Source organism: Gordionus sp. m RMFG-2023, chromosome 3 (genome assembly GCF_954871325.1).
Source record: "Gordionus sp. m RMFG-2023 chromosome 3, tfGorSpeb1-WG-v2, whole genome shotgun sequence".
In the NCBI taxonomy this organism is placed as follows: Eukaryota; Metazoa; Nematomorpha; class Gordioida; order Chordodea; family Parachordodidae; genus Gordionus; species Gordionus sp. m RMFG-2023.
Window position 1 is genome coordinate 32955992 of NC_088777.1, and position 24153 is coordinate 32980144.

At 27.7% G+C, this 24153-nt stretch overlaps 1 protein-coding gene and 1 long non-coding RNA gene across 2 annotated transcripts in view; one reads left to right on the top strand and one right to left on the bottom strand.

Moving 5' to 3' along the window:
• LOC135926907 (uncharacterized) overlaps positions 1–24153 on the top strand; it is a 64271-nt gene that overhangs the window by 13453 nt on the left and 26665 nt on the right. The window contains exons 5-10 of the mRNA XM_065462841.1: positions 3087–3158; positions 3577–3789; positions 9931–9996; positions 11443–11529; positions 12743–12976; positions 13369–13498. Of these exons, the coding sequence (XP_065318913.1) occupies positions 3087–3158; positions 3577–3789; positions 9931–9996; positions 11443–11529; positions 12743–12976; positions 13369–13498 (802 nt within the window). The remainder of the gene's footprint in view (positions 1–3086; positions 3159–3576; positions 3790–9930; positions 9997–11442; positions 11530–12742; positions 12977–13368; positions 13499–24153) is intronic.
• Positions 13949–15667, bottom strand: LOC135926201 (uncharacterized). The gene is made up of 3 exons (XR_010571800.1): positions 15488–15667; positions 15239–15449; positions 13949–15192 (listed from the first exon to the last, which is right to left on the bottom strand). It is a non-coding gene; the product is annotated as an uncharacterized LOC135926201 (long non-coding RNA).

The following is a 24153-nucleotide window of genomic DNA, read 5'->3' on the forward strand; positions in this document are numbered from 1 at the left end:
TCTGTAAAGGACACGATGAAATTTAAAAAAAGTTATATAAGCAAATTATATTTATAATTATTGGGCATTGACATTTAACTTCGGTCTAAATAGATACTTACTGAACAACGATAAATTTTATTTAAATATAGCCAATTTTTAAATATTAACCTAAACAATATCTTTATAATCTTAACTCTACCCTCTTTTTTAAACTATTTGCTCATGGAAATTCCTTTTCAACAAAATGGACTGAATTTGTTTTCCTTAAGCTTGGGATTAAGTCTGTGCTTGTTACACTCCAGCTCAAGTCTGTAACATTTGTGCTACATCTGGAGATTAAAAATGATGATATTTTATTTGTATATAAGGATAATTCACGACGTTATCGAATATCTTACAAAAATAAATAAGACATAAAAACTAACAACACTTGCTAAATATCATTTTCATTACCCGTAATTATTAATACCTATTTATTACCTAAATTTAAAAAAAGAAGAAGATGACGGTGATGAAATATTGTTTTTCTATTTTAATTTCGTTTTCAGATTATATTTTAATAAAATGAATATAAATTTAATGTCTTAAAAATAAATTAAATGGTAGCGTAATGAATTAAATAAATAATTTTGAACAAAATTTACATAAATTCATTCATGGATATTTTAAAAAAGTAATCTTCTTAAAAAAATATAAGCTACCATTTTATCCCAATCATGATGATAAATTAAATCAGGGATTGGAAGAAGACATAATTATTGTTGTTAATGTGATAGCTAATTCATTCGTTTTATTAAAAAAAATATATACCACTCAATTATTAAATTTTAAGCAAATTGTTTTAATTCTTTTATATAGTAATTAGATATATAAGAGGGGTGCAAAGTCTATTTGACCCGTAAAGAATTTTTGCACTAGTTTGCCCCGCCCGTTAAAATTTTTAAATAAATTTACTAGTTTCGACCCGATATTTATGAAAAGTCAAGTCCGGCTCGTTAAAATCTCCGCCAAGGTCAGAATTTTTTGTACGAAATTTATGGCCATCATATTTTTATTAGCAATATCTAGACCTATGGGCCGGTCGGCCAAATATTTTCGTTACGCCGAAAACGCCCCGTTTATTAAAATCACACTGGCGCATAAATTTATTCATATTTTATACATTTTTATTAATAATTGGTCAACATCACTGTTGTCCAATATTTTGATGAATTCTTATTTTCTACTCATATTATAATCATAATTATTTTGACATCATTTTACAATTCAATCAATCAAAAATCTAAAATTCCAAAAGTTACCATAATTTTACATATTTTTAAAATCGATGCATCTGCATTTAATAAATCTATATAATTTTAGTGTTATAACAGTAAAAAAAATCATTCTTTTCGAAATTCTTTGGTTTCTTATATTTAAAAAGAGATAATAAAACAATTTCCATAAATTCTGACAAATTTTACTGTAATTCTTGATTAGAAAAGGCTTTTTTAGATGATAATGATTAAAATAAGCCCTCTTTACAGTATATTTATTTTTATACCCCTTTTCAAATTGGCAATTTCAATGATAATATCAATAATTCCACGCGTATGAAAACCTTAAAATTATATGTCTTAACGGGGTGGCATAGAATATTAATTATGCTAGAAAGCATATCTGGATTAAATAATGAAAAGAATTGGGAAATACTTTATCAAACTATGAATCTGATTTGGTAAAAGAACTATTAGTATTTCTTTCAAAATTTAAAGAAACTGTCGAATTTCTTTCTGCATATAAAGGGCCTACATTAAACTTGGTGTAACTTTTAAAAGTGAAATTGAAACACATTTAATAGTAAATGATAGTGATAGTTCAGAAATAATTTCACTTAAGGAAAATATGCTACAGTAAGTTGCGTTACGATTTCCGGTTGTGATCTGCAAGTAATAATATATATGTTCATTTATTTAATTTATTTAAAAAATTATCTAGGTATTGGCTTCTCTTCTATAACCAAGATTTCAAAAATTGACAATTGTGTCAAAGTATATAATAGTGCAAAATTGCTCAGCTCCGAAATTTATTATAAAATTCTTAAACTTATAGAGAATGATGACATTCGGGTAGTAAATATAGCGATTGAGGATCAGGAGAAATTATTAAATTCAAGTTATTTGACAAAAGTTATTTGACAAAATTGACAAATAAACATTCAACAAATAAAAATATGATTCTACGTTAGGTGATAGAACAAAAATGCCACATTCTTCTTGGAAAACGACATTCACAAGATATGGGTGTTCTAAATTTCTGTAAGTGGAAACTTCCTAGTCTTTCCATGATCGCAAAATAAAATTATTCGTAATCCAGCAACTAGAAAACCCAGTGTAGGAGTTCTGGGTTGACGTTAAATTCAAGGAGATTATTATTATGTCGCGAAAATTTAAATAAAATTATTTTTATACATGATAATTAATAAATTACGAAATCGATTTTGGATTTATAATGAATTTTCTCTTGTATAAAGATTATAAAATATAATCTTTATAGAAATTTATAACTGCGCCGATTTACGCAGCTTTTGTTGACGGCGGCTAAAAATCGACGTGCGGCCTACGCCTTCTTGATTTTTGAAACTCTTGACAGCCGCTGATAGGTTTGTAGGATCAATGTCTAGCAATATACAATATTTTCCCAATTCAATTAAGTCTCTTTTATCTTTCCTCTGTGGCTATAGAGGTTTTACAGCAACCGTTTATAAATAAATTGTGTTTGATATATGTATTGTACATTTGTAATCGGATCATCATAATTAACTTGTTAATTTTTTAAAATGATTTTCCTATATTATTTATAGATTTAGTATTTTAGTTAGACAGCTCTTTTTGGATACAAATAAATAAGCATATTGTAATTTAGTATTAATCAGAATTTTAATGCTCAGGCTGGCCTATTTAAATATTTCGAAAAATCAGGGATTTATGGCCCTATCTGTATTTTATGTATAAACTGTCCAACCGGGCCCGAAAATATTTTTTATACACGAATTTCCCGGGCTGTTAACTTTGTTAAAAAAGATGCGGCAAGTGAATTTTTTAAATTAATTTTATTTTTTTTAGCTGAAAACATTCAATTTGGACAGCATAACTTTACTAGACGCCACTCTCGACCAGGAAACTAGAAATGTTCAGGTAAAATATTACTTTTTCTAAATTTAATTTTGATTAAAGAAATAGATTACGTTTTTAATTAGAAAATTAAAATTGTCATTTTATATATTTAAGGATAATATACCATAAAATAAATTAATATAATTCCGAAATATTTTTGACAATATATATATACATTTCCAAATTTCTAATGAGTCAAATTTTTTTAGAGGTTAAAACTTGAAAAAATGAAAAGTGTCATATGAGGCCTTCGATTCTAATCTAGGGGATAATGATCAATATTTATTATAAAAAGATATAGAGCATTATATCTATAGAAACTGCAATAATAGGCTGGGGCAGTAATCCTATGATATCTAAATCCACTTAAAAAAATATTTAATGAGTTTGTAATTTAACTTATTAACTATTATTTTTTTTATTATCCTCATTCTTTAAGAACGAATTCAAGAAATACCAAGTTGGCAATAAGAGGCTCAAGGAGAGGTATGAAAAAATTCTGTCCCAGTACCGGCACAAAATGAAACGAAGATTCAATAAAAAATCTACGTTTTTGAGAGAACTTAACATGATAGACAGCTTGAATGAAAACGACAATCCCATTTATGGCACCTTATCAAATAATATAGAAATAGGCCAAACGAAATCTAAAGTTTAGATATAAATTTTTTTTTTATTAAATATAACTTTTCAAAAATGATATGAGAGGATTTCATTGATAATTTAAGATGTAATCTGACCATTTCTAAATTTATATAATATTTTCTATACTTTATCATTTCGCAACTACATTTCTCCTCCTCTTCTCTTCTACCCCCTCCACCTATTGAAATCATTGAAATTCATCCTTGTAAATTTTAATTATATATTCGTCAATCAATTTAGGGCCTGATATATCATGACTTAACTAATATTTTCATATCTATATCCGAGGCGTCGTTGGGGTTTTTTTTTATCTGAAGGTGCTTAAATGCTATGTTTTTAATCATGGAATTACTCAAAAAATAAAATTTAAAAAATGTCTAAATTGGCATTTTTTTGCTCTGATATAACAAGTGCTTATAAATAGTTTAGCGACTTTAAATTTAATTAAGAAATGGGGTTCTTAGAAATAAAAATAAAATCAACCACAAAATACAGACCAATTCGAGTCTAGTATCACGAAAACCAAATTAGACCGTGGTCCAGATTTATTTTTATATTAAATATCCATATAGAACAAAATATCATTATTATATTGCAAATATTAAAATATAAACATTGAAAGTAGCAATCATTTGTGTCAAATGGGAGAGCAAATTAACCCTATGACTAAATTACCACTCTTAAATTTATATTATTTTTGAACATTCTTCAGTGGTTATTTAAAAATTTTAAAGTTTTTATTATAAAAAATAAAATATTTAGCTTTTTTAGAAAACATTTGTATAGACCTCATAATTAAAATATTTTCCTTGAATAAAGAAGCTTATGACGTCTCTGTTAACAATAAAATCTATATTAAGATATACAATTGGTGGTATAGGTGAATATTGATATGATACTTACAATTTTGACCGATACCAGTTATAGATACACTAAAATGACAGAGAGGCATCTATAACACCTTTTTAGCATGTACCAATATACTCAAACGGATATTAACTTAGTATCATTGATACAATCGTTACTAAATGCTTATCCCAAAAATAATAATTTAGTATATTTATTGAAAAAAACAATGATACAATATTATCATTTTTTATTGATTTATAATAATTAATTTATGAAGTTCATTTAATTAAATTAAAAGAAATAGGTATTAAAGATTAACGAAGAGCACCTTCTTTCTTTTTTATTTGTTCAGAAATTTTATATAAATTTTTTTTATAAATTCATATTAATAATGTTGACTAAATTTTATTTTTAAAATTTATGAAGGTTAATTATCTTTTTTTTTTGAGTATCGGTTAAAATTTATAGTATTGGCCAATACCGATATTGGCTACTACCCATAATAATCGATGCGGTGATTTACTTTTCCCTAACCTGGGACTATACTTGTATTGATTCAGTTAATTCAAAAAATTCACACTATGGCCATGGCCCTTTCTTTTAAATATTTTTTTATAATATTTTAAAAAAAGGTTTTTGTTATTTTTTATCCCAGGGGCGAACTGGCCATAAGACCTGGTGGGCATTTTGCCCACGAGGCCGCGAGAAAAGGTCGATTTTTGAGGCCGATCAGAGGAAAATATCAAAGAGGCCGATTAGAAAAAAAATATTACTATGTTCACATTATTTTCTTTTATCATTTATTTATTTTTAATGATATCTCTAAGATTTGAATAATGTCGTTTACTATATTTTAATGCATAATATATCAATAACGTCACTTGACGCTACACATCATTACCACGTTCTTTTCTTTGTTTTTTTTTCAAATGAAATGAAAACGCTTCCAAGTTTTGATTAATTTATTATATTATATTTTTATACATTGATTTATTGTAGAAATAATATAGCCAACATTTTTTGTTCTTAATTCATTGAAATTAAATAAAATCCAGGTCGGTGAATCAGATAAAAGGATGGATGCTTGGGTAAAACAGAATAATTCCTCTGGCCAAAATAAGTTAAGAAGGCTGCAAAAAATAGGTGAGGTAAGGTGGTGGGCACGTGAAAAATCCCTTAGATGGATATATGGTTAAGAGAGCTTGCTCCCAATAGCACTTCAATTTATAATATATAATAAAGAATTTGAGACAAAAACTTGATAATTTATGTAAATTTAAGACTAAGTACAGCTATAATATATTTGAAAATTTTTAAAATAATTGGGCCACTGCCATATCTTCAAGCAAACTAAAAAAATTAGGTACTTTGTCAGCATGGAAAATGAAAGAAGATGCTAAATCTTCTGTATCGTCGATTATAACATCGATTCAAAATAAAGCAATAAAATAGCTTCTAATTTAAATGAAACACTTTAATATTTAAAGCTCCCGGAGAGTAACAGGGTACAGAATGCTCTGCAAAAAAATCGAATAGGACGAGCGAAGAGAATATATAGTGACAAATGCCAAGATAAACGTCCTCAAGAATCGATTTATCTTTATAGGTTCGGAGTATTTCGTCCTATAATTGATCAAATTATAAACGGAACTACTTTCTGCGAATTGAAGGCTTATCTTGAATGTGCAATATTTGCACCCAAGACATTTTGATGAAATAAATAGTAAAGGTATTTCTGAAAAGACCTTGAAAAAACTGGCGCAATTGGCATATATATTGAGTGTTAAATTTCATAACGAATTATGTTCATTTGCCGTATTCTAAGATTTGGTAGCAGAATTAAATGAAACGGACGATGATATCGCATGTACAAGTGAGGAGTCAAATGAAGAAGATGGAATATTACAATATGTTAATAAATCAGAGTGTGATAATAAATGTAACAAGTGTTTAATATGAGTGTATGTAAAAGATACAATATGCATACAAGTGACACTAATTTATTTTTGGCATATGAATACATTTTAACTTTATCATTTACGTAGGTTAATTGCGAGAAAGCATTTAGTAAATTAAAAATTATAAAAATAAGCTGAGAGCTAATATTGATCAAGAAAAATTAGAAAAGTTTTTAATGATGTCAGTTGAACGAGAACTATTAGCGTAGATTGAACTAGAAGATATTTCTTTATATTTGCACAAAGGTTCAAAGTTAATGAGAGATTTATTAACGTAAAAATTATATATTTTCTTAATTCTTTTATTAGAATCTTATTAATATTATTTGCAATATGATCGGTGCCTGATTTTATAAAAGTGCAGCAATTTTATTCTCTGTAATATTGTATAGCTGCAATAATTTTATATTTATAATTAATTGATTTAATATATTGAGTATGCATTTTTTTATATTTAACATGTGATGTATGATTTGATTTTATAGTACAATATCGTTGTAAATCTAATATAAAAAATATATTTTCGATGAATATTATTTTATATAGGTAATGAATATGATTTTAGATGTGCATTTTTTTAAAATAAAATATATGATTATCGTATAATACTATTCTTTTTTTTTTCTAAAAATGTAAAACGTTTGAACTTATTTTCAAAAAATAAGAAGTAATAAAAATCATGTAAATCAAAGAAGCTATTTAAGGGAACCCGGTCGAAGACCGCGCAAAATAAAGGTGGGGGCTGGCCATTATAAAAAATGCCCACTTGGCCGTAGCGTCTCCAGACCCCTGTTTTATCCAATATATAAATATCTATAATATAAATAACTTTATGCAGAGTTGTTAAGGGCGCTCCACTTTTTCAAAAATACCTGGAGCCCCCCCCCCCCCCACTTTATTTTAAAAATCAGGAGCGGGAGATAGCTCTTTTTAAGGCTGGACTGGAGGAGCGCCGATCCACCGCTCTTTTAAATTTAATGTATAAATTAAATTATTTTTTATATATTAATAAATCTATTTATTTGCTAATTAAAGTTACTAAAAATGAAATTTTATTTTATTTAAATTTATGCAATATTAAATGTTAAGCCAAGTTTTATATTGGTTTTTCATCTAATCAGTTAAAATAATAAACATCAAGTTTTTCTTTCTTTTCATATTGAAAATTTCTTAGAAATTCATGTAAGTCATATTAATATTCATTTTATAGATATATGATAAAAAAAAGTTTTTCATATTATAGATCCACATAATAGAAGAGAAAATCAAATTCCCAATTCCATCATAAAAAAAAAATATTTTTCTCTTCTAAAGAGTTAGATCCTAATGATCCTAATGAAACAAATTTTTATTTTAACAATTTGGAAACTTGAGAAATAATTATTTTTTCAGTAAAACTCAAATCCATTTTTAAGGTTAAGGTTCAACAAAAATTATGGAGATAAAAGTTCTGAGATGGATGAAGATTTCCAATTTGTGGATATTGATGATATCCTTAATAACATGGCCGAAAGCTATGATTATATACCATAACATTCACGATGTGCCTGCCAAAATATCAATTTGGTGGCCACAGTTGATGCAAAGAAAGCTTTAGCTGATAGAAGCTCTAATATAATATCTCAAAGTTCCTTCCAAAGTCAATCTTTATGGAATAAACAAAATATACCTACTAATATGGCAGATAATATTATCAAAAAATTTAGTAGGTATCTGATATTCCCATATTCCACTGGATGGAATTCGTGATATGAATCTATGATTTTGCTTGATAAAATATTAAGTGAAAAACAAAAAGACCTTGATGAGTTATGTGATAACCATGGACTTATGCCTTATAACTCTCAAGAACTTAAATTTATTAAAGAGTATAGCCAAGTAAATATTAATATAATCGTTATCTATTAATAAATAAATTTTAGGCTATGGTGCCTTTGGAAAAAGCTCTAAAAATCATTGAAGGGGAGCTTGGATATGGGTTTCTCCAACCATTTCTAAACTTCCTTCAAAAATAAATGAATTAGCAGATTTAGAGTTTTGTTAACCTCTCGTAGAGTCTCTTATAAGCGGTCTTAATAAAAGGTTTATAATAAAAAATAAGTTATCTATTTAAATATCTTTATTGCAGATTTTCAAATGTTTATAATGACGAAAATATTGCGGCTATTATCCATCCTGCATTCAAATTAAATTGGGAATGGATAAAAAATGCACACAATATGAAACTAAAATACAAATTAATTAATTTTTTAAGAAAACAAATTCCTGATGCCAAAATAGCTACTAGTTCACTGAAACCCTGCAATTTGGAAGATTTTTTTGAATTCCATGAAATTGATCATCAGAAAAATAATATATTGGACAAATATTTTTTAAATAATGAATCAAAATTACTATTTTTGATAAATTTCCTGAATTAAAAAATATTTTTATAAAATACAATACCCCGCTTCCCTCTAGTGCTCCTGTTGAGCGCCTGTTTAGCATTGCTAAACAGGTTTTGTGGACGTGAATGTTTATTAGATTTAAATTTAAAAAATTTATTACTTTTAAAGCTAATAAAAGAATATAAATATTTTGATATATCATTTAATATAAATAAAACTTTTTTGATAAAAAAATATTATTTTTCGAGAACTTTCTAAAAAATATGAAAATCAAAGAAGCGGCTATGGAGTGGCACCCCATTAATTGGAGCGGAAGCTAGCTCCCTTTAAAAATTTAATAGCATGAACGGGAGCTCCTCCTTTTGAGAAGGTAGGAGCAGAAGCTAGCTACTTTAAAAAGGAGCGTTAACAACTCTGACTTTATATATATACATATATTTTTTTTAAATGTGCAAATCAAATAAAAAAGTTTTTATTTATTTTTAATGACGAATTATATTTACCTGTTTTTTTTCAACCGATTTAACTACAGTACTATTTGTTTTGGTATCGGTGGTATCGGCCAACAGCATGTGAGTATTATTATATTAGAATAATAAGACAGTTTCATAAATTATTTTGAAAATTTTCTGTATTAAATATTCAATTTATAAGTCATGACCTCATGATAAATTGCATCTTCTTATTTGATAAGCTATTTCTCTTAGTTACTAAGTCCACCGGATATCAATACAATTTTTAATTCGTTCTATATAGAACCGATTGCAAAGACCAACCATGTAACCAATTTTAGAAACCACCACGGTTCAGTCCGAATTAACCGATTATTGCTCTACACTAGTAATATAGTAATTATATAATAAAATACATTATTAAATTTTCAAAAATAAATCTGATTGAAGAATCTGTATCTCACATATTATTCTATGATAATTATTAAATCCACTATTACAGACCACTTGGCAACTAAAAGAAATGATCAAGGAATTGGATGAATACAGGATCCATTCACTAAAAAAGGTATGCAAAATATAAAACAAAGCTTAATTATTATTATACTTCCCACATAAAATTAATTATATATTACAATAATTATAAAAAATATTTAAGTCAAAACTCATATCCTATACTCCATTATCGGGTCATTGCCATTTTCCTCGAATTTTATGTAGAAAATTTTCTACTTAATTTATTGCTTTAACCAGCTATCCCATTATAGTTAGCATCCTTGGGCTTTGTTCTCTCTTTCAAAAAAAAAATCATAAAGACTGAAAAGATTAATTTATTTTTAAAAATGTATTTTTGTCAGCGAAGCCCGAACCGGCTTGTAAATCTTTAAAAGGTTTTTCGGCTTGACCCATATATATTTTAACCCGGCCTCTAAAATAATTGTGTACAAGTGCCCTGCGAACTTCAGGCCTGGTCCAGTCGGTGAAAATATTTTCAATAAATTACTTTCTGGTCGGGACTTGCTGTTCTTAATGCACAGTTTGCATAAAAAAAATGGCAGCGAAAAAAAACAATTACATGATATAAAATTACTAATCTTATAATAAAATTATTATAAGTAATATATATCTTCTTTTTTTAAAAAAATATGGTATGGTAGAAATATTTAAAAACGCCTATTTAAATAAATAGACTATAATTTTTCTTATTATAGCCAAAACAATGTTGTTATATCCCATATTTAAAAGTATCGTGCTATGGCTCTAGTTTTAAAAATTAACTTCCTCTGGTTTTATGTTGTTTCTTCTATATTTTTGGATATTACAACTTGTCATCTGCATATGATATTATTCTATTTCCAAAACATATCGTCTCTTAGATCGGCCGCACACAGTGCTTCTTTTAGTTGAATCAATAGGAAAATGAGGTAATAAGACCAGTAAGGTTTTATATTTAGAAAGGAGCAAGGGCCTAAAAAAATTATTGAAAATAAATATTAATTATATATTTTTCCTTAATTCTTCGCCCAAATTTTAACAAAACTCAAACCTAATTATGAAATACCTGCCAATAAAAATAGATGTGTTAGCGCCTAATGACCTTGTAGACTAAATGACCTAGTTTTATAGAATAGGAATGAATACCTACAATAATAAATATTAAAAAGTTCTGAATAAAAGTATATATTATCACAACTAAATTTCAGATTAAAAATATAAATCAATTTGGTTCTAATTTATTTCAGTTAATATATTTATTACAAATTTATAAAATATGAATAATTTTGAAATAAACATATAATATTTTAATTAAGTATATAGCCTACTCGTTTCTGACTTTTAAATGATGTGATTCATTTTTACACCATAATCAATGAAAATCGTCAAAAATAATTAATTCGATCAATTCTTCTTACTAATTGAACTAATTTTATTTAAATATGATTCTTATTTTTAATGAGAGTTAATTTAAACAAGCGATCAATTCTAGCAAAATTATTTTCTAAAATATAAAAAGGCTTACAAAACGGAGAAAGATTGCTATACCAAGATACTGAACAAGCAATTTAATAGAATCAAATGCCTATTATCCGAAACATCTAAGGTAAAAAAAAAGAGAATTTAATTTTATTTTTCTATAAACTTTTGCAAATTAATTATTTATATAAGATCCCAATTTATTTACATATCATCCTTACTATCTTGATTCTGATGTCATTTATATTTCCTATTCCTAATATCTAAAACAATCCTACCACTCCATTTCCTAAACTAATTAATGTGCTTCTACTTATTCCAACCCTACCAAATAAAATTTTCACCAATTTATGTTTCTTAAAATCTCCTTGTAGACCGGGCTTGTCAAACTAATTCTTTTGCGAAATTTGTTACAACTCCTATAAATTTAATATTTTATTGATCAAACTAACACGCTACTATAAAATTGAACCAAATTATCTACACGTAGAAATCTAAACATAATTTTGGTTATTATAATAAAATTTTATACATAAAAAGCTGTTTTTAATTGTATTTTTTTGTAATATCTTATAAAAGTTTATACAGGTAATATAAGTAATCCCTAAAATAACTAAATTAAATTTTTTAGAGTTTAAAGTTCCCTGGTAGCCATCCGACTAGCTCTTAATTTACTAATTATGATTAAAGAATAACTAGAGTGCTGCAGGGCCCCGTCAACCCCACTAGACTCATGGCCTAAAAAAATATTAATTTTGTATTTCCTTCATATTCTGCCTTCTTTTGCTTGATTAAATGAATTTAAAAAATTAAGAAAAGTTTTTTTAAAAAAATTAGAAGTACGAAATATTTCATATTTATTTTACTATAACATTTTGTAATAAATAGAATAAAATAGATAACCACCACGAAACTATGGAATTTATTGCTGAATGTTAATAGAGAATAAAATAAATATTCGTTTGAGATTTTTTCTATATATTCTTTTATAAAAATTCAAGCCTTGGGGACCAAGTGATGGGCGTAGGTCTATAATAAATGTTAATTTTACGGGGTTATAGAAACATAAATGCTTGTTAACTTTTTTTCTTATAAAAGAAAGGTATACTTAATTTTAATTTGTATATGAAGAATTTTTTCGTCCATATTAAAGCTATAATAGAAAATAATTTATAAATCCCAGTGCTTTAATTCAAAATGAGATTGTTACTAGCCCCAATTTCTCTTGTTTATTATTTTTTAAAAGAAATTATTATCAGATAAAAAAGGAATCTAATAAAGTTAAAATAATTAAGTTTTTTAACTAAACTAATTCATTCACCCATGCCCCTTTTTTATAGGTCAACTTGTTGTTCGGACCTAAAATAACAGAATGGGAAACCAATTTATTATTGCATGATAACCGACGATACAATATATCCGCTATACAGATGCTCGAAAATAATCAATCGATTTACAATAACAACCATAACATAAATGATATAGCTGACTTGCTAGTCAAAGAAAATTCGCTATTGTCTAATAATTATCGATCTTGCGCGGATTTGAACAAGATATTACAGGAAAATTTAAAAGTTTGAGATTTTTTTTTTTATGAATACTGTGACAATTTTTTTTTATATTATTTTGAGCCCCAAACCAATATTGGTGAGAGAGAAGTTATTTTAAAAAAAAAATTATGTTCAAGAATTAAACTAATAATGTTGCAGGAAATTATTTTATCTAGATTTACCAGGAAAGACTAAATTATATAACCTGAACCTTACTTATTATAAGTCGATCGATGTATTATATTTAGATGTCTTACTTTGCAATAAATAGTATATCATTTAAAATTATTCGGTGTATTTTCGGAAGTATATTGTACAATGGTTTTTTTTAACAATTGTCACATTATGTATGATTGCTTTTCAACTCTTTTAAATTGCATTTTTAATTTTTTAAAAAAATTGTATTTTAAAAAAAGATAAACGATAGATCATATTCGTTATATGATCTAACTCCAAAAAATCGTAGCATAAATGGTTCGTGCAGTAATTACGAGATGTCGTCAGATTATGACCTGCACGTCAATTTGAGACAAGCTTTTGAATCAAGTAAAAAATAAATCTAGTTAAAATAAAGAAGAACTATTATTTGTAATGATTACCCTTTTTAAATTTTATTTTATTATATTAAATAATAATATAATACAAAAAAGAAAAAAAGAATATATATATTTAGTATGTAGGGGAGACTGGGGTTAGGTGAACCGATTTTTACAAAATTGTTTATAGCTCCTGGTTTTTTTAGATAATATAAAAAGCAATATATGATTGGATACCTAAAACTATACTCTATAAAGGTGCCTTATAAAAAAATTCTAGAATATAATCAATTTTTTGAAATTTTATTTTTTGTAAAAGTCGTAAATTTGCCCAACAAGCCCCAATAGCGGGGTGAGGCAAACCACTTCAAGGGGTTTCCTAAACCAATGGTTTTTTTAGGCCATAATAAATTGAAATGTATTTTTATTTATTAATAATGATACATATACTATAATTTTATTCTTTTATTGTTAAAAATATCATAATACATATAAATTGAAGCTAATTATATATAAAAATTTAAACTTAATTTTGGTTAATTTAATACACATTTTGGACATATAAAAAATTTATCAAAATTAGCACATGTACCATGTACCCATTCGTGGCACATTCTGCACTGGTACCACTCTTCACCATTATGATGTTTGATATATTCCAGCTTACAACAAACACAAATATCTTTGTGAATAATTTTTTCACTATTTTTCTCTTGTTAATATTTTCTTTTTCCATTATTTACTTTTCTTTCTCAATTAATTTCTTTTTATAAGGAGATGATGTAAATATCTCTGCTCTCCTTTTAACTCTCCTGACTATTTCCTTTTTGGGATGAGGCAAGGATATTGATAAATTGCACGATGGTCCAGGAATATTATCTAAATGAACATAAGAGGTAGATGGAGTATCATAACATATATCTAAGTTTCTATTAGTATTTAAAATATCTTTTAATACCAAATATACTGAGCTTGATTCTAATAATGGGCTTTTTGGAAGTTCACATATAGAATCTCCATAAACTGAGGCCACATAATCTTCTTTATTGAATATATCTGTATTCAGTGGATATATTCCACATGCTTTAAAACCATTTGGTATATTGAGAGGTGATGCTAAAGGCAAGACATCCTTAATAACCGATAGAATATCATAAATTGTAAATAATTTTCCTGAGTGCATTATTGTAATATTTTTTGAGAGGCCCAAAAACAGATCGATCAAGAGGCTGTAATTTATGGGTGCAATGGGGTGGCAAAGATAATAGAATTATTCCCGTATCTATACAAAATTTGACAGCTGAATAGGAGTAGTGTGATATATGATTGTCAAGGATTAATAAAACTTTGGACTTTGGAGTATACCGAGTGTGTTTAGAAAAATGCTTCAAAAAAATAATAAAATCCTCCTCTTGCATCCATCCAGAACCATTTGATACCCCTATAGAGCAGATGGACCATCTCTAACAAAATAGTCATAATATTTTTTTCTGGGAAAAAGAAACATTGGAGGAATTGTATGACCAATTGCATTTACAGCAAGTGTTAATGTTATTAAGGTACCCCTTTCTGCGGAAGTAATAGATCCTACCTGTTTTTGACCCTTTTGTGCAATAATCTTGGATGGGGTTTGAACTGTGGTAAGTCCAGTTTCATCCATGTTGTAAATTGCCATACATTCTAATTTATGTTCATCTAATATTCCTAAATATTAAATGTAAACATTTACTTAACAAATCATTTAATAAACTTTTATATCAATCAAAAAAGTATAGAACATTTTCTTCATTAAATCCAGTTGCCCTAGCCATACTTGTAGCTTCAGGGAATCTTAAGGAGAGAGTAGGATTTCTTGACATAAATCCTAAATACCAGTCATGGCCAGCCATTGAATTGTCCTTCCAAGATTTAGGAAATTTTTTCTTCATATTTACTGCCATTTGGTAGGCTAATATTTTTATCTAAAAAACAATATAAAATAATGAAGAATAAACTATACCTTTTTAATTGAAAGGCCATAAAAAATTTGGCTAGATTGAATCAGATATTTAGTTATATCTCCCTCTTCTTCTTCTGTGAATATCCTCTTTTTATTATTTTGTCCTACACTAGTAAGTATGCCACTTTCTTGATATCTCTTATAATATTTCATAAAGTTTGATCTAGGAATACCTAAAATAAAAATGTCAAGTAAAATATATAATTATTTAATTATAAGTTTAACATTTAAGAACATAAAATTTAAAAATGATAATCTCTTTACCATTACCATTTAAATTTTATTAGCATATTCTCTACTATTAAATATTGCTAAAATTTGATTTTAATGTTTAAGAATTACATAAAATTAATACAATAATACTATACTTCATCTAAATTGTAATCAATCTAAAATATAAGATCATTTATAAATTACATTTAATAAAAATATTAACATAATTTCTATTATTAAATATTGCTAAAAATTGATTTTATTGTTTAAGAATTACATAAAATTAATACAATAATACTATATTTCATCTAAATTGTAATCAATCTAAAATATAAGATCATTTATAAATTCATTCATTCATTACCACCAGGAGTTGAAGCGTGCATCATGTATTTTCACTAGTATATAGATCCCATACATGATGTCTACCCGTTTTATTATAGTGGACGGTACCACTATGTAGCCTGTTAGCAAAGTGAAGAAGGAAGAAGTACAATAATGGTGATGTATTAGTTCCGTTTCCGGCAGAATAGTGTTAAGGAAAAAATAAAAATAATGTTATATAAAAAATGTACCTGCATCCTTATGTGGTATTTAGTGAGGCAACATAAAAAATAACCCTTATATCTTGTTAAGTATTGAGAGTTTATGTTAAGTTTGCATGAAGAGTCTCTTCCTTGTTTGTTGTTCGGTGTGCCAAAATATTGTATGTCCTGTAGATCTTGTATGTGCTGTGCCAATGGTATTTGGGTTCGTCCGATTTACTGCGTTATTATTATAGCCAGTTTATCTTCTCATTGTCTGTTATACAACTAATAGTTTCGTAATTGTTATCATTATCGTCGCCGATATCGTGTGTCCAGAAAGGAAGGTCGTGGGTTAATAAAGGAAGTTAAGTTATGTTGTTGTTGTTCAGGTTATTATCATTATCAAATACACTTATTCCATTTATTGCAAGAACGTAAAGGTGAAGAACGGTTGCGATATTAATTTAGGCCATATTTTAGCATGTATTGTAAATGTTCCTTTAGGTGTTTCTTGTTTTTACTGAGCGCCATGAAATCTGCAAACGAGAGGTATATCAAACATTTCGCCAACCAATAGTATTTAGGGGTTTTCTTCCTGGGCACCATTTCAAGGACGAGAATATCATATTTTCCAGCGAGTGTCTTAAGCTATGGCCTAGTAATTCTAGTCTCCTCAAGGGTATGAGACGATTGTTCGGTAGGATGTCGCTTCTATTCCAGAGCGTTGTATTTGATGTGTTGTATGGGTAATACGTTTTGGTGATTCTTCTAAGGCATTTGTTTATAAAAGTCTGAATTGTGCTGATGTTACTTTTTGAGTCTTGCCAAGTCTCCAGGCCGTAGGTAAAAATGGGTACAATTAGGGACTTGAAGAGTCTTATTTTTAAATTAGTTGATATTAATTGGATGACCATAATTTCGACAGTTGATGATAGCGGAGTCTAGAATTATTCGTTCTCGATTTCGTATCTAAAAAGGTGAGGCCTAATGACGTTATCCTGGTTTTTAGGTATTTAAAATCTGACACTAATTCTATCGTATTACCCTCAAAGTTAAAGGGGTTTAAGTGACTCGCATCAGTATTTCAGGTGATTAGTTTGGATTTTGTGTAGTTTACTCTTAAACCATATCCATCACAGTTGTTGACAAATAATGATAAAATATTTCTTAATTTGTATTCTGAGTTGGCTAGAATACATAGGTCGTCAGCATAATATAGAAAGTTTAAAGAGTTGTGCATATCATTGAGGTGTTGTTGATCACTGTAATATGTGTTGAGTGCATATTCCTGTTTAAAGGATTTATTTAGGATATCATTCATTATTACATTAAAAAAATTAGGTGAAAGGATGCAACCTTGTTTGAGGTCCCTATAAGGTTGCGACTTCATATTTAGATGCTGAGTACGCTATGATTGTCGTAAATTATCTTAATTAGCGCTATCAGATGTTTATCTATTCCAATGTTTTCCAGCAAGGGCCATATCTTATTCTGAATTATGGAGTCAAAGGTTTGACTTAAATCAATCATCAGGGCAAAGATGGGGGATTTATGCATTATGGCCTTTTCCAGAATGACCTTAAGTGCCATAGTCAACTCCGTAGTATTTCTGCCCTTCCTGTATGTTGTGATAGCATTAGAAAGGAACCTGTTAATGATTGGTTTAATCCTGACTGATATGATGTATGTGAACATTTTTAGTGTGACTGGAATTAGTGCAATACCTTTGTAATCTTTAAGGCAGTTTGGGGACTTATTTTTAGGGAAGTTTAGTATAATTGATGTCATCCATTCGTCAGGAAACTTGCCCCTATTCCAAATCTCCCTAAAGAGGGGAAGTAGTAAGCTGGCACTTAGGTCTATCTCTATCTTCCAGAGTTCTGCAAAAATTCCATCAGCTCCAGCAGCTTTATGCATTTTTAGACGTTTGATGGCACCGACTATATTGGACTTGTTCAAATTCTGACTGGGTGATTGGAAGGGGTAATCACATCTTGTTTTGTAGAGGTTCATGTAGTGGTCTATCCATAAGTCTAATTGTTCCTTAGGGTCAGTTATAATCTTGTTGTTGTTTAATTGTAGTCTTGGTAAAGGATTAGTTTTAAAGGTGGTGAGTAGTTTTAGAGATTGGAAGGCCTTTTAAATATTATTATTATCAAAATTGAATTGGATAGAATTCGATAAGTTAGCAATAAACAGTCTTTTGTCAGCTCTTATGCGGTGGGTAATGTACCTCCTATAATGTCTTGCGAATTGATGGTGGAATATATTTGTTGTGAGATTCTTAATTATTTGTATACTCTCTGCGCTTGGTGCGTGGTCTTAAGCATGATGTTATACTACCTAATACATTCTGCTTAATGTCCTTCCAGGTCAGATTTGGGTTTATCATGCCATTTACTGAGTTTCTCCATGATGTTAATTTAGAGACGAACTCTTCTTTCACCTCTAAGTCATTTAGTTGTGCCAAGTCTTTTCTAGCTATGTATTTTACAGTGGTTAGACTGTTCTGTCTAGTGTGATTTGGGAAGATACTGTTGTTAATTTTGAGTTCACAGCCCAGTGGATAATGATCCGTAAAAAGTGTAAGGTTTAGTTTACTGATTACCTTGATGTCTTTCACCCATTTGAAAATCTTAGTGGAAATTATAAAGAAATCTATCTGTGAGGTAATGCCAAAGGAAGGACTCTTGTAAGTCATGATGTGATGAGTTGGATGATTGAAGAAAGTATTTCCAATTTTCAAGTTGAAAAGCTCGCAGATTTCTATTAACCTTATACCGTTGGGGTTCGTGCTTTGTATTAATGTGGCGTTTCCAAGGCTGGAAGAGTTCTTAGATTTACCTACTGAAGCAATGAAGTCACCTGCTAGAATGATGCCATCCCGATGCGGTAGTTCCTTTAAGACATTCTCCAATTCCATATAGAAAACGCTATCATTGTGAGGCGCGTATATATTAAACAAATGGACTTTTTTGTATCCTAAGTTTAGGGTAAGGCAGCATATTCGGCTGGAAATTGGGTTGAAGCTTACGAATCTTATTAGTTTATTATGTATCATAATCGCCACCCCAGCCGATACGTGTTCTGTATTTGAGCTGCAATATAAGGTGTAATCTAAGAGGTTCCTTACCTCAGTTACTTTAAGGTGGGTCTCCTGTAAAAGGAGGATATCGTAATGTTGGTCTTTCATAATTTGCCTAAGTATAGTTAGTTTCTCATTCAGGGATCTTATATTTAAAGAGATAATCTTAATATTGTGGTCCTTCATTGAAAACTTTATTAAAAATTTAATTATGATTACCGTGCCGATTCTATATCTTACAGAGAATCCGCCTTGTAAGAATAGCAATCACACACGATGATAGATAGAATATATATAAGAAACTGTTTCAAAAAGATTCAATTAATATATATATATAAATGGTATCTAAATTAAATGATTATAGTATATGATAATAGATTAGATGAGTATTTGAGTAAGTTTCATATAGTAGTTTAGGATAGGATAAGAGGTTTTTTCAAGGATAGGATAAGAGGAATTACATAAAATTAATACAATAATACTATACTTCATCTAAATTGTAATCAATCTAACATATAAGATCATTTATAAATTACATTTAATAAAAATATTTACATAATTTCTATTATTAAATATTGCTAAAAATTGATTTTATTGTTTAAGAATTACATAAAATTAATACAATAATACTATATTTCATCTAAATTGTAATCAATCTAAAATATAAGATCATTTATAAATTACATTTAATAAAAATATTTACATAATTTCTATTATTAAATATTGCTAAAAATTGATTATATTGTTTAAAAATTACATAAAATTATTGTGATTATATCTTAAAAATAAGACAGATAACGTAGATAAATTTACCTGTAAGTTGGCTAGTCTTCCTTGTTGATCTACAATTTTCATATACCCTGATAGCCTAATTACAATTATAATATTAATTCATTAAATTTTTATATACTTCTAAATAATTATCAATATTAAGATTCTCCTATATTAATTTTTTTGGATTTATATTTTCGCACCATATCGAATAATGTAATAATTGCTAAAAAAAATTATTGAAATGGATTGACATGTATGGTTTAGCAGGCCCCGCTAGCTCTAAATTTACTAATAATGATTGAAATACTATATAGACATAATAAATATTCATAAAACTTTCCCAAATTATAGAAGAGTGTTTAAACTTTGCTATAAAATTTAATTTATATATAAATGAATATATATTTTAATAAATGTTATGTAAAAATCTTTAGAAAATTTCATCAAAATTTTATTTCTTAAATAAAATTTTTAATAATTAATCATTCCAAAAGATTTTTTGTCTATAGATGTAAACTAATAAAATCTATATTAGGATAAAATTTTAACCTTCTAGTGTTTATAATTTTAAAATAATATTAAATGGTTTGCCAAGCCCCACGGTTTACCTAACACCAGTCTCCCCTACTATATAGTGCCTAACATAATTTATACTATTCTAAGCTTAAATACCGCCATGACGATAACTAAGGAGAATTCTACCCCCCCCCCCCCCCCCCCCCCACTTGTTATAGATAGATATGAAAGTTTGTCTTAAGCAAATTAGATTACTTGTGATTTATTCATAAATTCCTTAAATTATATGAATATCAATTATCATTATAATATCTTTAAACATATTATATATATAATATAAAATGAACAAATATTATAACATAGATATATCATGATTATAGTGTATTATGATATTTTATATATTACTAGTATTTATGAAGATACCTGTATGCCGGCTCGAATAATGTTTAAAAAAAATCCAGGTTGATAAAATATTGCACAATAAGTACTTAAGCTAAAAAAGATATCTAGTAATGTATATTTTTTATAAACTTTTTTCCAAAAAAGAATATATTATGATGCAATAAAACATAATAATAGGTATATATATAATTGCGATATTTTAATGATAATAAGAAAGTTTTATACATATCAATGTAAAAGACTATTAATGACATCAGTTGACATGATAGCATATAACAATTTATCTAATAACCACCCGATTTATTAAATAGTTTTTATTAGATTTATTAACCCTATTCCGTATCTGGCGACCCTTTAAACCATACCCCACTCTCGTCCAAGTTAGTTTCAGAAAAAAATGTCAAATAGATTACCTTTGCAATATCAATTGAATAGCGGATGGAAATTCCTAGGCAAAGAGGCATCGGACAGAAAGTTTCCCAAAAGACACCGTACAAAAATACCCCGATTTTCAAATAATATTTATAAACGCTCAAAAAGGTAAATATTTTTAAAATTACCCTCTTTTTAAGCATTTAAATATATTTCTAATATTTTGTCCGGTGTCTTTTGTCGTTGGGTAATTTTGTTTAAGACATTTCTGTCCGCGATTAATATCAAATAATCAGTTGAAAAATATATAAAACCGTAACATTATCTATATTACTAATATTTCCCATTTACTTTTCTAAACAATTTACAAAATATACAGCCGAAACAGCATAAAATGGGACAAGGGCCCTAAAATGTTCCCAAATTTATAAAATCTGGTCTAGATCTGGCTCCAAAACTAATTGAATAATTTTATCTCTGCATGTCTAAAATTTATGTTAACTTACAGGTTCCCTTATAATATTCAGGATTATAGTTGGATAATGCCTAAAAATCGAGTAATTTTAGATTCAATCTACAAGTTCTTCCTGAACAAAATACACGAAGATTAAAGCGTGAATTAATCTATACCTTATTTTTTCAAAGTTGCTCCATATATTTTAAGAAAAAACCGAATCTAATATGATAATTTCCGGCTATAAAGTCTTAAAATAGGGCAATTACCTAACTATATTCAGGATAATTAGTTATCATTCCCGTGTTTTTTAATTTAAACTTTAATATTATTTAAAGCAAAATATAAAAATAATAAATACTTTAAAAAGGAAACCTTATATTAGTATCTCCTGCAAGGCCGACCGGTTGCCACATCATCAATATATAGGTTAGAGCCCTAATAATATTAATGTTATATCTCGTTCCTATTCTTCCTTTTTACCTGTATATCACAATTATGAAATTAATTAAAAGAATAAGAAAAGTTTTAAAAAATCTGGAGATGGTAAATATTTACGATTCATCTTCATATCCTATCATATTTTATAATAAATAATAAAGTAGATAAACATCATTTAATGATCAAAGTTAAGATTTAAATTTAAGGCATCCAGGAGCCGGGCTAAGATCTAAAAAAAATTAGACATCGGGCCGTGAGGGTCTTGGGCTAAAAAAATCGTTTGAGTTCCAGAGTTGAAGTTATGATCTAATGTATTAAAAAGTGAAAATGACGGTGGAAAAGAAAAAAAAAGTCTGTTGGTAAATTTAATTATTGTGAGAAAATAAAGTCAGTTTTTTAAATTTTATTTTTGCTTCTGTTAAGGTGTTAGTTTTTATTAATATTGCTTGGGAAAGCTGACATGCATATGTAATCTCAAAGCGAGAGAATTGTTTGACTATCGGGACTTAAACTATCGCCTGTTAAATGATTACATGATTCAAAATTGTTTGAGATCTGAGCTTTAAATAAATTTTTATTAGTTTATTAATGGAAAGGCGGCGTGGTATCGACTTTGACATTGATGCAATTTAACGTGTCTACCTTTGGGGTTAACTATCAAGTTATAATTTATGTATGTGAATGAACTAGGTTGAATAAAGTTTATTAGAAAACATATATATCAACTATAAAAGCTACAATAAAATATATAAAATATAAATTATACAACCAATTTTTTTTTAAAATAAACTTAAAAACGCAAATCTAATTACCTGATATAAAAGTTGTATCCTCTTAAATTAATATGATATTAGTAATACTATTGCTAAAAATGCAATTTTTTTTTATTCCTTTCACTGTTAAAATTCCGAGTTATTAATGAGATACTAGTCAAGTTAAAATTTGATTTAGAAATACATTAATTAAATGTAAATGGAACCATTTTATAATTTATACTATAGCAGGTTTTTGAAAAATTAATCTGTTTTAGCGAATTTTAAAATTTCATCTTTATAGTGCGCATTTGTCTTGTTAAACGGCTCTTTTAAAAACGGCTCTTTTAAAAACGGCTAAGCCTTTAGCCTAAAATATTACCCAACCTGCAGATTTTGCTTAGAATATAGAAAGGTTTAGAAATCTATTAACAAAATCTCGAGGCTTGCTTAATATATCTTGGCAAAATAGCCGTTTACCAACACTAGCGCACATTTAATTTCGAAAGATTTTTCATTTTGTAGGAATCATCTAGCATGTATAGAGTCCCTATCCTGGAATTTCAGGCAATAATTTTTCTTTAAAAAAAATACTAGTGGTCTGTACCCGATTTTCTAAGACCAAACCGAACCACAAACCCTAAAGTAAAGGCTAAACGGAATTCTGGTTCACAATATTCTTTCCTTCAAAAATAATAACCTGAAACAATATTATTATCAAACATCTGGTCTTAGAATATGAATTAGAGATGTATACAATAGTATGCCTAGCTCGAATCCGGCCCAGCCCAAACTGGCGTCGAGCTGGGTTATTTAAAAAAATTTCTAATATTGTCTTAAAAATTACATCAGGCTTAAATTTAGATGTATAATATGATTCAATTTTGTGAAATAAAATTAATATATTTTAAAATTTTTGCAAGAAACACAATGCCGATATTTTTTTGTTCGCGTGTAGAATAATTTTTTTACAATTAAAAAATTTATTTATTTATAGGAAACTAGGCGACATTTATATTTTATGTAGGGTATAATAATGCAATGTCTACTAGTGATATGCATCGGGCCTAATTTTTCAAGCCCGGCCGGTCCCGAAATTTTTTTAAAAAAGTTTAGTTTAAAAAGTTTTG